This window comes from Musa acuminata, chromosome BXJ2-8 (assembly GCF_036884655.1).
Source record: "Musa acuminata AAA Group cultivar baxijiao chromosome BXJ2-8, Cavendish_Baxijiao_AAA, whole genome shotgun sequence".
NCBI lineage: Eukaryota > Viridiplantae > Streptophyta > Magnoliopsida > Zingiberales > Musaceae > Musa > Musa acuminata.
This window is the reverse complement of record NC_088345.1, coordinates 12,129,274-12,143,614: the sequence shown is the minus strand read 5'-3', so window position 1 is coordinate 12,143,614 and position 14,341 is coordinate 12,129,274. Positions and strand designations below refer to the sequence as shown.

Genomic DNA, 14,341 nt, shown 5'->3' with positions numbered 1-14,341 from the left:
CGTGCATAACTTGTATGGTTCTCATGCTACAACTTGTGTTTTGATGGGGTTCTTTTTAGGTTTCAAATGGCTAAAATGGTTTGATTTCTTATTCTTGTACAAAGTCAGTAGTAGAAAATGGAATTGTTCTCCGTGTATACATAACAGTTAAAAAAATATTTTGCAGGGTATGGCATGCATTAATTACATGCTATTCTATTTAATCTGTTTCCGCGAGTTTAGTTACACTTTCCTTCTGGTTTTTGTTTATACATGATAATTGCGAGAGAGAGAGAGAGAGAGAGAGAGAGAGAGAGCTTAGATTGTATTTGGAGAAGTTCCCATTTACAGTATACAGTAGCCTTGTTAAGAAGGAATACTGTTCCTATAAGACTCAAAATATTCTCAGTAGTGTTTGGTGTTACTGTGATAAGTGTATCATTGCCTAGTTCATCCGAATTCGAAAAATATTTATTATATCAGCAATACGAAAAATAAAATATATCTCCAAATCATGGAAGGGGACGGTGATGATGTGGCATACGTGTGGTGCATATAATGCAGAGAGTTAGACACATTATGCATCGAATCTGACCTCGATTTCACATGACGGATGAGGAGGTGGCATAGGACCGTTTCGGTTGATCCATCACCCTTTAATATTCGTTAATAAGGCACTTATTATAAATTTAATGCTCCACGTCATTGGGTTTCTAAGTATGTTTAACGTCATCACACGGATGCCACATCACCATAGGGGCACGCTTTAATGTGTGCGGCCCATATAAAAGAGGCCCGCCCTTTACCGGAACTCGATAAACAAACAAACGCAAACGGGGAGGCCAACGCAAGTCCAAACGCCTCGGGTGGAAGCGGCAAAAGGAGCGAGCGACGGGCGTCCTCCTTCCCCCCGGCTTTTCTCCTTCGCGGCTTTCGCTTCCTCTCTCTCTCTCTCTCTCTTCCGCACCTAGGGTTTCGGTTCGCCCTTTGCTCTCCCGGCGGCGCCCCCGGTTCGTAGATTTCTGAGATCTTCTTTCGTCCGAGCAGGTTTTTTGCTTGCTTATCTTGTCTGTTTCTGTTGTTAAGGTTGCGGAGTGATGATGAGTACTATAATCGCCATTATGTCGCTCTCTCGATCGATCTCTTGCTCATTGTGTCGGAATTTGATGGGCGGTTTCGATTTTTGTTCTCTCGTTTGCTTCGTTGTTAGATTGGTTCGGCTGACCGTACATTATTGGCATCCGAAGAATGAGAGATATACGATCTTGAAGGTTTAGGAGCATAGGGAAAGGCACTACCGCAGCCTCATGCAACTGAAGATTGTGGGGCATCGTATCGACTTTTCTGAAACGATTATGAGTCTCAGAGGTAGAATCAGGGTTGTATTTGATACCTCTTTCTTGAGGTATGGTTATCTGAACTAGATAATTACAGTCATCAAACGCTAGAGGTCTAAGAAAAGGGTTTTGTTTTTTGGTTCTTGCTGATAAAAAATTACAGGACGGTAGAAGACAAGACATATATCAAATATTTTTTGGCTGGCTAATATGGTTCAACAATAATTACGGAGAATGCTAACTTGCATCTTATAACCTGGAATAGTGAAGCATCAACTTTTGTTGATGATCTCTGCCTCTCATCCCTTTCTTTCTTTTTGTTTAGAGCAAACCATATGTAATTGAACTATCACTGGGTTGATTGGTTTTGCCACAAAGAAGCTTACTTTTGCTTAGTTTCCTTTTCATGTCATGTACTTTGTTATTGATTCTTAGTATGTCAGTGCTTAAATACATCAACCGTTGCATTTAAAATAGCAAAAAAAATAGATCACCCTTCTTTGTACTTGGCATCGAAAACAAAAAAATAGGAACAAACTTCTTATTTCATGGGTAGTGCATCTTCGAAGTTGCACAAATGGGGGCATTATAACTCTATGCACAAATTTATATCCTGAATTGGAAATTCAAATAGATGACTAATTAGGAAGTCGACCATAACTTCACCAGTTATTCAGACCTATTTCTTTAGATTAAGCATAACCAATGTTAAAAGTACAAAATCTACAAAAGGTAAAGAATCAGGTCTTATTTGAAAAGTGGATCCTTAAATAAGAAAATTAAAATTTGGCATAAGCTCATGGGTTGGGTCATTGCCCTTTCTTTTGCAAATCTTGAAACTAATGCATCATAGGAGCATGGCAGATGACTAGATCATTGAGTTGACTATAAGAAATGGTCATACATATTGGCACCTGTGGGTTTCTGTTGTATGTATATCATGTGTGCATGTCTTACTCTTTAGATTTGTTTTGTCATATTTCATGGTAGTCTAGGTAAGCAAAACCGAGACATTATGATTCTACTTATATGCACTTATTCCTATGCTCTCCACCAAATGTTTCAGTATGGAAATATTCCCCTCATCTGCATGATATCCTTTTATTGGTGTTGGTAGACAATGATCTTTTCACCTTAAGTAGTCTGCCCAGGTAAGATTTCTTAGAGTAGCTTAAAGAAACCTATGGTAGTTCTGGTTAGAAAGTCTTGGGCAGCTCAAATTAAATTACGAGATGGTTTTTCTTTATTCCTTGTTTCCAGTTTCCGATGTTATTATCATCTCTGCATCTTTCATCTTTTAAATTATTAGGTCTTATCGCCACCTGGCTTGCTCAAAGCTGTCACCGTTGGTTTCTCAACCAATGGATCGGTGGACCGGATGTTTTAAGGTCTCCCTCAATCCGACCAAAGCTGGCTCCTGTTTAAAGGTTGCTGCTTCACTCATGTTCTCACCATCCTCCAGAACCCTTTTGGTAATATCTCTATCCATAGATCTTCCAGTTTCCAGATCCTGAGACCCCTGATTTTTCCCTTTGTTTTTTACTTTTGCCATTGGGAACAGATGCCTTCTGTGAATGCCATCTTATTTAACGGTGATAAGGTCCAAGGAACTGGGAATTCTGTGATTGAGAGGTTATCAGATTCAAGGAATATATCTGAATTGCTTGTGTCAAAACTGGGGTGTTCAGCCAATGTTTGGGTGGTGGAGGCTTCTACATTTAATGGACCTTTTGCCGTATACAAGGAGTTCATACCATCATTGACTTCTCGAGGTGATCCAAAACGGTATGACCCTAATGGATTTCCAGCTTCGTCTGCAATTGTTGCAATCTTATCCAGGTGTTTTGAACAGGTAAGAATTAGTTTCAATTTTGTTTTTAGAATATTCTTCCAAAGGTGGCTTGATTTGATTTTATATTTTCATGTCATTGTCACATATTTGATGCAATTGTACCTTATTTTTATAGAGTGTAGAGTAATAAATTCATTATGGTGGAAGCAAGTAGTGTAGAGTAATAAATTCATTATGGTGGAAGCAAGTAATCTTTTAGCTCTCACAATAAGGTAAAGCTAGGCTGACAGATGCCATTCTTTTGGTGTGAGGTCACTTCAGTAACAGGAAAACAAGGTGTAGTTGGCATCACTTTTAGATGTTATTATGGGAGTTCTCGTTGGCATTCGAGGAGCATTGACAAGGATTTTGCCCCTCAAGGCATCCTGCAACTGTGGTGTATAATATACTTTATAAGGCTTGTTGTAGGCATATGCCTCAGAAGTTTTAGTTGTAGGAGTCCTACCTTTCAGTTGTTTTTTTCTTTATAATTTGTAGATTGCTTTCTGATAGAATAATTATACCAATGCCAAGAAAACAGGGAAAGGGGTGGTCATTGTTACTCGTCAAAGCTAAGTCCTTGTCTTCTTTTTTATTTGTTTTGTGTTGTTTGAATCAATCTTCCCCTTATTTATCTGCCCACAAATACTTTTTCTGTTTTCTCTTCTCTTCTTTTTTCTATTTCTGTTGAGCTGCTACCATCCTCCTTTTTTATCTTGATCTGTCACTGATACTGCTGCCATTCTCCACTTCTTATATTGATCTGTTTCTGGTGCTGCTGCCTTGCAATGTTGCTGTATCACCTCTTCCTCTCTGATATTTGCTGCTTGTATTACCTTTTGCTCTAATTACGATATTGTCCGATGGATCCTTAACTACGTCATCCAGCAATCGAAGTTGTAGGTCAGAGATAGGCTAGTCCAGAGGGGTATTCTGCAACAGTTGAGCTGTGTTTTGCCTGTGGCACTATTTTTTACTCTTTCAGTGACAGGACAACTGGTTTGTTATATGTTTGCCAAGATAAACAACAGCGCAACGGTCTAGAGAAGGTGAGGTGGTTTTATGATTTCTGTAAAGGTAAAACATTGATTAATAATTTTATAAAAGCCTTAAAAGCAGCTGTTGTTACATCACTTATGGGCTGAAAGAAGTGTCAGAATTTACAGAAACAGATGGAGTCCAAGGAGGAGATGACTTTGAGGATTAAGGAGGCTGTTAGTGCTAAATTTTATCATCAGAGGCTGTGGATAGTGTTCAGAAAGTGAATTGTTAAAATAATGGAATATGCCCTTGTATGGAGAGAATACTTCTTTAGTGTACGTGAAGGGAGTGTTTCTATTTGAGCTCAATGTACATATATGTAAACTATGAGATTGTACATTTGATGGTAAATAAAATTGTTTGCTTTGGTAAAAAATCAATTTTAGTTGATTTTTTTGGTGATCTAACCTTTAGTAAAATTGATTGATTAATCATAGTGAACTTGTATTTCTGTATATGAAAGTTTTTGCATGTCTAAATGGAATCATTATGGAGTAGGTATTGCATCAAGTGTCAATACATCAGGGAAAAGGCTAAAAGTGTCTCTTTATGTTCCCTGCAAATATTTCTTATTTAACTTTCATTCAGAAGCTTCAGATAATGCTTAACATAGTTTCCAGAATACTTATTGTATGCATTCAGGGATTTTCATCTCAATGATCTCCATTTATGTTGTTTATGCAGTACTTTTAGCTTGTTGTCTGACTTCGCTTTATTCATTTTTCTGATCTTTTAAGATATAGATTTAGTCTTGCCCCTTTTTATGCCAGTATATTTGTTGTTGGTTAGACTAGAATACAAAACTGCTATGATTTAGTTGGCTTGAGTTTTTTATGAGGTCAAGAAATATTTCTGTCTGTACTCCTGGTATAAGGGGAAATAACTTGTGCGTGTTTATTAAAGTGTTTTGGATAGTATCTGAAACATATGATATATTACTGCTTGCATATGAATTATAGTTTATGTTTGGCATTTTGTGCCTAACTGTTATCCTATTTTAGGCTCGGACTCCAGGGATCTGGATATCATACTGATATGCCCGTGTTTTTCTTTTTTGTTCTATTTAGTTTAAATCAAGAGGTGTGAAACTGTCTTAAATTGATAATATTAAAATTTCTTAACAATCCAAAATCCAGGATCCTGACTAACAATTGAGGATACTAAATACATTCAAACATCTAACAATCCATAAAACCTGTGCAGTTTATAATCATACACCACATCACTCGATGAATTATAAGATCTAAAGCTAACTCACCAAAACAATAACCACATCATAAATCCACAAGTGTTCATACCAAACCATCCTAGTAGGATGACCCTTTACCAATATATGCTCTCAGAGTGGTCATTCCATACCATCCCTAGGGCCTATAGCTATCTGAATGAGGGTGTGCCCTTTTGTAACATTGCAATTTTGGCGTGAAACCACTTTAACTCTCTGCCATTTGCTGCCTGCATAAGCATCGACGCTAGAGCTGAGGCAGTCATCAGAGATCGCTTTTACTAGAAAATATAGCATGATGATAGGTTTTGTATTTTCTCCCTGTTTCTGCTTAGAAATGCAGCCTGGGTGTGTTCAATCAGGCTAAAGGTAAATCCTGACCTAACCCAACACCTAAATTTATTAACCTTAATCAACTAAAGCTGATCTTGAGAAAAAAGTTTGAATTGTGTACTGTTGGGTTCAGGACATGTTGAGTTAGCTCGTATTCAGATTGGTCTTGCATTGGGCTTTTTGATAAAAACGAACCCAATCCAAGTTGGGGTTTGGTTGAGGTTTTCCAAGAATTCCAATCACGTTTAGTGATCAGTTTAGGTCGACAAGGTTTGTGTTGAACCCAGTCCAAATTTCATCCCCTATTTCTGTGCAGATGCTTTAGATACATTCATGCTAGCATCAGTGAATTAAGTCAAAATTTGTTAATTTGATGGATAATATCTGGTTAGACCTATCTCCTATATGCAAAATATTCAGTGATCTAGTTTTTAATCAGAGATTGGTTGACTCATTTTGTTGCACTTTCGTGGAAAATCCAACCAATATATTAAGTGGTTTAAGAACACAGATGTTAAGCCTTCGGCATGCTGTAAGTTTAAGTGTTTCCACCCTTGGTTTCTTATTTTTTTAATTTAAGCTGGAAGCTTACTAGCCCATTTTTTACTATTGACAAGCCATTACTTTTGGGAACCCATTAATAAATAATAAAATATTATTATACTATTTACAATCGTAATATTACCGATTTTACTCCTTTTTTCTTCCCCACAACCTCTTATGTCATTTTCGCTGTCGACGTTGCTTCTTGTCAACGCCATGAGTAGTTTAGAACTTTTAAAAAAAATTAAAATGGGGTTGTAAATAGTAAAAAAGGGGCTGCAAATAGTAATCTCCTTTAAGCTGTGATGTTGAAAAAAATTAAGTGATAAATCTTCTACATAGCTTGGGGTCTTTAGCATTTACTAGTTAGAAATATACAAAATTAATAATGACCAACTAGTTTTCTTGGAGAGGCAGAACAATTGCAGTCATTAAAGATTTATCATGTGTATTTAGTACAATGCATTGAGAAATTACTCTTAAATGAGGAGTATGAAAATAGTCATAAACTGTAACTTCATCAGAAGTCTTCATGCATCCTTTTTTCTCAAAATATCAAACCTCTGTTAGTTATTTAAACTGAAAATGAAGAGCTTCAATAGTCTTTCTCCCTTTTTCTTCAATACCTATATTAGCTTGCCCAAAATACCAAGTAGAAAAATAGTGGTCAAGAAAATTACTGAATCCCTAGATTTGGATTGAATTATGCAATAAATTGCTGGAAGGTGCTTTTAAGAAGAAGCCTTTGAAGTAGGGGAGTTCGAATTGCTGGTGCTGGCTTGAAAAGATCCTGGAACTGGAATGTCCGCCTATGAAAATTGACTATTCTCGTCTGACACTTTTACTTATCTATTTCCTTTACATTCTCCACGAAGGTGCTGCAAGAAAGGTATAGTATTAAGAAATTATTGTCTTTCTTATATTAAGGGATTTAGCTTTTTCTGAATTAATTTTTTCAGTCTGTATTCGTAAAGTGTTCAATTCTGAAACTCATTGATATTGAAGTCCATATATGAAAATAACACAGTTAAAAATGAGTACCGTTTTCTTTTGTCCTACCGATTTGGTATGAATTTCCATCTTCTTACAGTAAAAGAAAAGGAAAAAAAATTGTTAACAATTCATATGGTGGCAACATGCATATTTTTGTCCTTTGTTTTCTCTTGTTGATTAGCAGGTGCTAAGCTTGACATCAAGCAACCTGGTGGAACAAACAAAAGGAAATGTAGATGCACCTACGTTGTTGCCAACCCCTTTCCCTAAAACAATAATTCTGGGTTTCAGCAAAGGTGGGACTGTGGTCAACCAGCTTGTGACTGAATTTGCTCACTTGAAGGCTTCACCCCAGATATTTGATAGGAGGCAAGATCACCTCTATCCCATAACCGAGGATGATCTGTTGTTCAGCATCTCTGAGTTCCATTATGTTGATGTCGGATTGAATAGTGCTGGAGCATATTTGACTGATCGGACTGTTATTAAGAAGGTTGCTGAGCTTTTATTGGTTCACAATGCTAGTGTTCGTTTTGTTCTTCATGGTACTCCAAGGCAGTGGTTTGACCGTCACAGGCCATGGATTCGTAAGGAGAAAGATATTATGCTGCAATTGCTTAAAGATGAAGCTCATAGATGTGAAGGAAAACTGCAGGCAACCGAAAGATTCTATTTTGCCAATAATCTGCCCAGTTTGCAAATGCATTTTGAGATAATTCAAGTGATGGATTTAAGTTAACGTTCTGCAGTTTTGCTTGCGACCTAGCGTAAGGTCATCCTTTTTTACATTTCCTTTATCGAATAGATCTCCCAACTAAAATTCAGATTTTTTTTTTTTGAAATTGTTTGCAGTTTATACAATTTTTTTTCTAATGTTAATAGGCACATTAGTTTATGTGAATTATTGCTTTTCCTAACTCATTTGCTATTCTGGCCAAATAATTCAAAGTTCTGTTGTATGTACCATACCATGAATATCACATCTAATCTTTTAAAATTTGAAAGTTATTGCTAGCTTTAGTAGTGGGCCTTCAATTTCATCTCACTATAATATTAAGTACTAACTTGTCGGGGTCATGCAGGGTTTTGAGGATTCTGTTTGTCTGCAGTAGAGAACCATTTAGATCTCCTTGTTTGAGCCTTAAAGCATAATACATTTATGTCCGGAGTGTATGTTTGACTGTAACACCTTTTATCATAACTCTGTATGGATAGCTTATTGCCACTTGATCAATGAATGTAGCAGGCATATTTTGAACATGACATGATAACGAATTATGTACGGTATACCCATAATGGTCAGATTAGATTCTTGGATTAAAAGTCTGGTTGTTTCAATTCGGGTGGTATGCTTCCTTGATGCATTATATTATCTCACTGGTTTTACTATGCTTCTATCCGTTTATAAGTGGTACTAGGTAGCACTTCTCAGAATAGTTGTCTCCACTCTCCAGTTGAAGGACTATAGTATGTAGAAAGTTGCTTGCTCTTGACACAGCTTTATTACAGACACCAGTGTCTCTCAACTTGGCTATCCTTTAAGATGGCAACTAATAGCAAGTACATGTTTCAGTTTCGTTTGAGTGGTAGCAATTTATGGACTTCTTCATGTTCCCTATTTGGAAATGTGATCCATTCAGTTGTGTCCCCATGTCATGACTAAAGTTACTTTTTCTAAAGTGTTTTTGAAGCCATGTAGGAAGGAGCTTTGGATTGACATTCTAAAAGGAACATTTCTCTGCTTGCTTTTGCACCTTCCTGCATCACATCTACATACTGTTCTGATCAATATTGACATGCTTTGATGGAAGTGGTGCTTCCAGGAACAGTTGTGTATCGTTGGTTATCTGAAACAGTGCTGCGACGCACTATGGATGTGTACGAGTGCAAAAAGATAAAAGAGGGTTGCATCAGGAGATAAGGTTCGTCTTCCCCAATTATATGCTCTTGGTGGATCCCGTTATGGTACCACTCTTGCCCTTATGCTTCTATTCTGAAAAGAAATCTCCGAGGGTCAAAAAGTAAAAAAAATCCACATCTCTTTCTCCAAGTGGCAAAATTAATTTGGTGGTAATATATCTGATTCACCTCTCTTATGTTGATAGTTTAAATCCTTATTATTGTATTAGTTGACGAGGACTTCGTTTCTAGAATGATACAAGCTTCCTAAAGTCTTAAGATAGTTTTCTTTTTCTGGCAAAATTTGCAAGCACATGTGACAGTTTTTTTAATGAGTTATTTGCATTACATAAATGGTAACTCAGCTAGGCCTGACAAAGTGCTCTGAACCGTCGGTTCCGGTTCCCCAAAATTGGGAATTGGAACCAGAACCGATGGTTTTGATTTTGATTTTGGTTCAGGTGGTTTCAGTTCAAATCATTATTTTTTTATTATTTTAATTAAAAATTTTAAAATATAAAACAAAAAGGTTGGGTAAATTTTTGGAAAAAACTTTAAATTTGAGAATTTTTTGTAGAGCTTCTCAACTTTAAAATTTTCTTACAAAGTACCTTTGGTTGTGTGAAAAGATTATTTTATCGCTAGCAAGTTTGAAAAAAAAAAAAATTTGTCGGACTCATCGTCGCATGCAGTTGTCGTTCTGTTGCTCGTAACTCTCGCGCAAGGGCTTATCGTCGATGTTTGTAGCCCTCGCGCGAGGGTTGTTATCGTCGCTCGTAACCTTAAACTTGGCCTCCCCCTTTTCCCCCATGGTTGGCCCTTTCTCAAAGGCTCGCTATTGCCTCTTGCAACTTTAAACTCGATTACTCCTGCACAACTCATGTAGAGCCATCTCTCCTTTGCCCCCACGATTGGTCCTCGTTGGACTTGCCATTGTCGTCATGCATACAAAGGTGATGCAGAGTGGAGACAGATCTAATCGGAGCTAAGGATAAAATGATTATTTATGAAAAAAGAAAAAAAAAATTCTCAGATTTAAATTTTTTTTTTAAGAATTCATCTAACAAATTTTATAAATTTATTTTTAAATAATAAAAAAATTTAAAATTAAAGATTTGGAATCGATGTTTTTGATTTTTTTAAACCTATGCACCGGAATCGAGTCATCCAGGATCAATTCCGATTTAATTTAGAACCAGCCAACTATTGGGTTGAGCGGTCTGATTCTGATTCAATTTATACATGCCTTTCAAACTAATCCTTGTCCGCCCACTCAATGGAAGGCTATGTTTTCATGTCACAGCCTGTACTGATGTAGATAGATAAAGCACTACAAAAGAGTGACAAGAGGCCTCCGCACCTGTGTGCCGCTTTCATGTCAGTGCTCCCAACAGACGTGGTGTCCATGTTGATGTTAGGACGCAAAAGGAAAGAAGGCCGAGCGATGCACAAAACCCTTTTGAATTCTATACATGACGACGACACGTGATTGACGTTTGTTCATCCTCTTCTTTAGTCCAACTTGCCACATGGATCTATGCATGTGAGGGGTGTGAAGGTGGATGAGAGACGCCTTTCCTACAGGTCCATCAGGGTCTCCTGCCGCTGTCATGCATCAAACGTCCTACTGCCAGTGAGAACTCTTCTTCTTCTTCGAACACTTGGAAGAAGAGCAACGAAAGAGACCGATCGAGTTGACCCCCGAGGAGTCCTTTTGGGAGTTACTTCCCTCGCTCTTCCTCCGTTGTTCCCTGTGCAATTGTTTGTTCCTACGTACCTCGTTTCCACCACATGGATATGATTTGATTACCACATAATTGAACATCGTCTACCTATTCATCGTCTATTTCCAACTCGGATCGTTCTCCAATAAAAGAACACCGTCATCGACATCATCAATGTCTTATTTCTATGTGGTGGCATGATACGACACGTTGCTCGTCCCTGTAAACTTGGACCATCTATCCAAAGGAAGCGTCATCCCTGACGCTTCAGATGTCCTCGCTAAGTCGAAGAACAATTATTTGTAGCTGTCTGGAACAGTCTCCATCTTTCCTTCGATTATTAACAGCGAATAATGTTTTGTCGTTGCCGCCGCTGCTAATGTTACAATCAATATTAGTGAAAGATCGAGATTGGATATGGAAGATGAAAAGCTGCATCGGATGTGCCCTTCTTCACCTTAGTTTATTTTTCTGTCTCGTGATTTGAGTGTCCGATAGGATATCTTCTTGGACACATCTCTCTCGATCTTTTGGTGATGCGTTGCTTTTCTTTTTTTGAAAGGTACGAAGCACATGCTTCGTTTCCAAGTCGATGGGGACGGTCAAAATCGACTTCATAGTGATTAAAGTCAGTCGATGCATGATGTGCTCAGAGACAGCAATCATATTGCTGGCTGGTTTTAGCTAATTGATCTCATAAATATTTACAGAAAACACGGATTATATATATATATATATATATATATATATATATATATATATAAAATTAAACTGATGATAATAAAAATAGGTTTACCGACAGGAGGAGGGAGGAGGGAGGAGGAGGAAGAGGAGGCCACGAGTCCTGTTTCTCCACGTCAGCATCTACGATGATTCGACCCCATCAAAAGTTTGGCGGCGTCAACAAAGTCAACCACCATAAAGTCACGATGGGACCCACGACTCTACCGCTCTGCTAATTAGAAGGTATCTGCCACGTGGACGTCGGCAACGTTTACACGGCGGGCTGCCGTCAACGCCCGATGTTCGATTTGGGTGACTGCCCCAACCGCTCCCGCTCCCAGCTCAGCTGTGGCGCAACCCCGTCGTGCATCGGCTGGTAATCCTGCATGAATTTGAATGTGTTTCAGATACTCTTTATCGACCGCACCGATCGTCTTCGGCGACCACTCGATCGCACGGTACCTCGAGCTCCGACAGCAACTCGTGGGAAGTCTGTGCGGAGATGATGATATGACGAGCGGCAGGCGCGATGAATCCCTCGTCCACAGCCTTGTCGATGAAGGAGAGCAGGGAGTCGTAGTAGCCATCGACGTTCAGCAACCCCACCTGCCAAACCCACCAGAGGATGGCGATTATACGACGGTGATAACATCTCCTGAAAGCGAGGCACGGGGGTCGGTCTCACCGGCTTGTCGTGGATCCCCAGCTGAGCCCAAGTTATCACTTCGAGGAGTTCTTCCAGGGTTCCGTAGCCACCTGAGTAGATAACAACGAGATTAAGATGCCAATGTAATGTTACGGCGGTCAAACAGTGTGCTTCTCGGCACGGATGTTTGTTTACCAGGCAATGCTATGAAGGCATCGGCTTGGCTGGCCATCTCCGCCTTCCTCTGGTGCATTCCCGACACGGCCCTCACCTCTCCCACCGTCTCTCCCGTAATCTGCAGGCCATGCTCGCATCAACCTCGTGTTCTTCTTCGAAAGAAAGATTAGAAATTGCAGGTAGCAAGACGTACGTACCTCTCGAGGCATCAGAGTCCTGGGAATAACTCTGCAACGTATCCAAAGAAGATAACATAAGCATCGGCAAGCATATTATATGCGTATTATACACGGAGAGAGACGGACCCCAAGACATGGCGGCCGCCATCGTGCACGGCTTGGGAGACGAGACCCATGAGGCCAACGCTTCCTCCACCGTACACCAAGTCTATGTTCCTTCGAACCTGCAAGACAGAGCAACCCCTCGCATCAGTCTGACCAATTCCACCGGAAAGATAAGCCACGCCCAGCGCAGATGGAGCTGCGACAGACTCATATATCTTGCTACGCTCCATTCTCAGGGGAAAAAAACACAGGAGGATTGGGACGACAGATGGAGACCGACCAATTCATGGCCGAGTTGGATCGCTGCGAGCTGGTAACTGGGTTTCCTCCCGGGGCTGCTGCCGCAGAAGACGCACACCCTTCTGAACCGAGAGGCTGTGGATCTCTTGCTCATCAAAGCCTGTGCCTCAGCTTCCATCGAGCTCGAGTTTAGAACAGAGAACCCTCTCTCCTTCTCACTATACGTGGGTAGAACTTAAGCTCTCGGCTCCCTAGCTCGAGGGAAGACAGTAAGCATAGGGCGTCCGTGCGGTTGCTTCCCCCTTCTTTGCCCCTTGCCCCTTTTATAATGAGTTGATGTCAGGGAACAGTGGAGAGAGACCTGTTATGCCCATGTTGTAATCTAGTTTGTCTCTGATGAACATTGATTAGATGATGATAAGTTTCTGAGAAAGCTCCGGTGGGACATCCACCACCTAATCATTTTCGATGCTTTGGCCAGCGGAGTGGAGAACGGACATGGCCCGTCGAGTAGCTGGAAGTTTAGTTCTTACCGGACGACACTCGACAACTTGGTACCCTGCGACCTCCTCCTTCCTCTTCTCATTATTTCCTGGTGTCTCCCGATGCAGCGGCAGGAACAATTTGGAAGACGAAGAGAACAGAGATCACAGACAAAGAATGATGCGGTCGATGCACGTGAAAGACCATTGTTATTTTGTGCCATGAAGAATTGATTTTTCCATCCACATGCATGCAACACTCGCGAGCTTAAGCTTTCGGTGGAGGACGCAAAGAAAGGCGTCGCTCCTTTTCCGTCTTTTTTGACATCATGTGTAGATTGCAGTGAGCGATCCAAAGACGAAAAGGGGGGCCTAAAGAGAGTATATGGCCACATGTCCTCCTTTTCTTTCTTCCACCTTCCCTCCACTCAGCAATGGTGTGCCCTAACGGAGGAGAGGAGTGACCCACAGATCGGATGGCAGCTGAGTTGGGTTGTAGGGGAACAGCCGGGCACATCACTAGTTGTTCCTTGGAAGCACTTCTCCTGGCTCATCTTGCTTGCTACCTTCCAAGTGGCATATGTTCTTGTAGAAATTTAGATTTGAGGTGGATAAATTTGCCTTAATTTTACTCTTCTTTTTCAAGCATTATATAATATGCCATATTTCTATATTTAATTAGACATCGATTCAATCTAAAAATTTAAATTCGATCAAGCTCAATACACATAACTCGATGTCAACTCAACCTAAAAGGTTAAATAACTATTCGTAATACTTAGTTCATCTCTTTCCGTCTTTCACATGTAAATATATCCTTATCGATGGATATAATAGATATATAAATTACTTGTATAGCTTTAAATATATATATATATATATAT

The 14,341-nt window shown here is 39.6% G+C and overlaps 2 protein-coding genes across 8 annotated transcripts; one reads left to right on the top strand and one right to left on the bottom strand.

Annotated features, from left to right (window-relative positions):
* Positions 1-789: 789 nt before the first annotated feature.
* On the top strand, positions 790-9,491 carry LOC135619217 (uncharacterized). Of its 7 annotated transcripts, none has more exons than XM_065121021.1 (6): positions 790-989; positions 1,066-1,384; positions 2,626-2,788; positions 2,878-3,168; positions 7,467-8,049; positions 9,106-9,491. In XM_065121021.1, the coding sequence occupies exons 2-5, from the start codon at positions 1,287-1,289 to the stop codon at positions 8,019-8,021; spliced, it is 1,107 nt and encodes a 368-aa protein (XP_064977093.1). In that variant the 5' UTR covers positions 790-989; positions 1,066-1,286; the 3' UTR covers positions 8,022-8,049; positions 9,106-9,491. The 7 variants fall into 7 exon arrangements, with proteins under 7 accessions (XP_064977093.1, XP_064977092.1, XP_064977096.1 ...); XM_065121020.1 differs by having other exon boundaries at positions 7,467-8,054; XM_065121024.1 differs by lacking the exon at positions 9,106-9,491 and having other exon boundaries at positions 1,066-1,347; positions 7,467-8,296.
* A 2,060-nt stretch (positions 9,492-11,551) lies between these two features.
* On the bottom strand, positions 11,552-13,325 carry LOC135619219 (cytokinin riboside 5'-monophosphate phosphoribohydrolase LOG3-like). The gene is made up of 7 exons (XM_065121026.1): positions 13,016-13,325; positions 12,757-12,854; positions 12,649-12,679; positions 12,470-12,569; positions 12,314-12,384; positions 12,091-12,234; positions 11,552-12,010 (listed from the first exon to the last, which is right to left on the bottom strand). The coding sequence occupies exons 1-7, from the start codon at positions 13,151-13,153 to the stop codon at positions 11,918-11,920; spliced, it is 675 nt and encodes a 224-aa protein (XP_064977098.1). The 5' UTR covers positions 13,154-13,325; the 3' UTR covers positions 11,552-11,917.
* Between the last annotated feature and the right edge of the window lie 1,016 nt (positions 13,326-14,341).

Coding starts and splice junctions, on each gene's coding strand:
- LOC135619219 (XM_065121026.1), bottom strand. CDS start 13,153: ATGGAAGCTGAGGCACAGGCTTTGATGAGCAAGAGATCCACAGCCTCT. Junction 12,570..12,648: donor GGACTCTGATGCCTCGAGAG/GTACGTACGTCT, acceptor CATGGCCTGCAG/ATTACGGGAGAGACGGTGGG. Junction 12,011..12,090: donor AGTTGCTGTCGGAGCTCGAG/GTACCGTGCGAT, acceptor AAATTCATGCAG/GATTACCAGCCGATGCACGA.
- LOC135619217 (XM_065121021.1), top strand. CDS start 1,287: ATGCAACTGAAGATTGTGGGGCATCGTATCGACTTTTCTGAAACGATT. Junction 2,789..2,877: donor CATCCTCCAGAACCCTTTTG/GTAATATCTCTA, acceptor CATTGGGAACAG/ATGCCTTCTGTGAATGCCAT. Junction 3,169..7,466: donor TATCCAGGTGTTTTGAACAG/GTAAGAATTAGT, acceptor GTTGATTAGCAG/GTGCTAAGCTTGACATCAAG.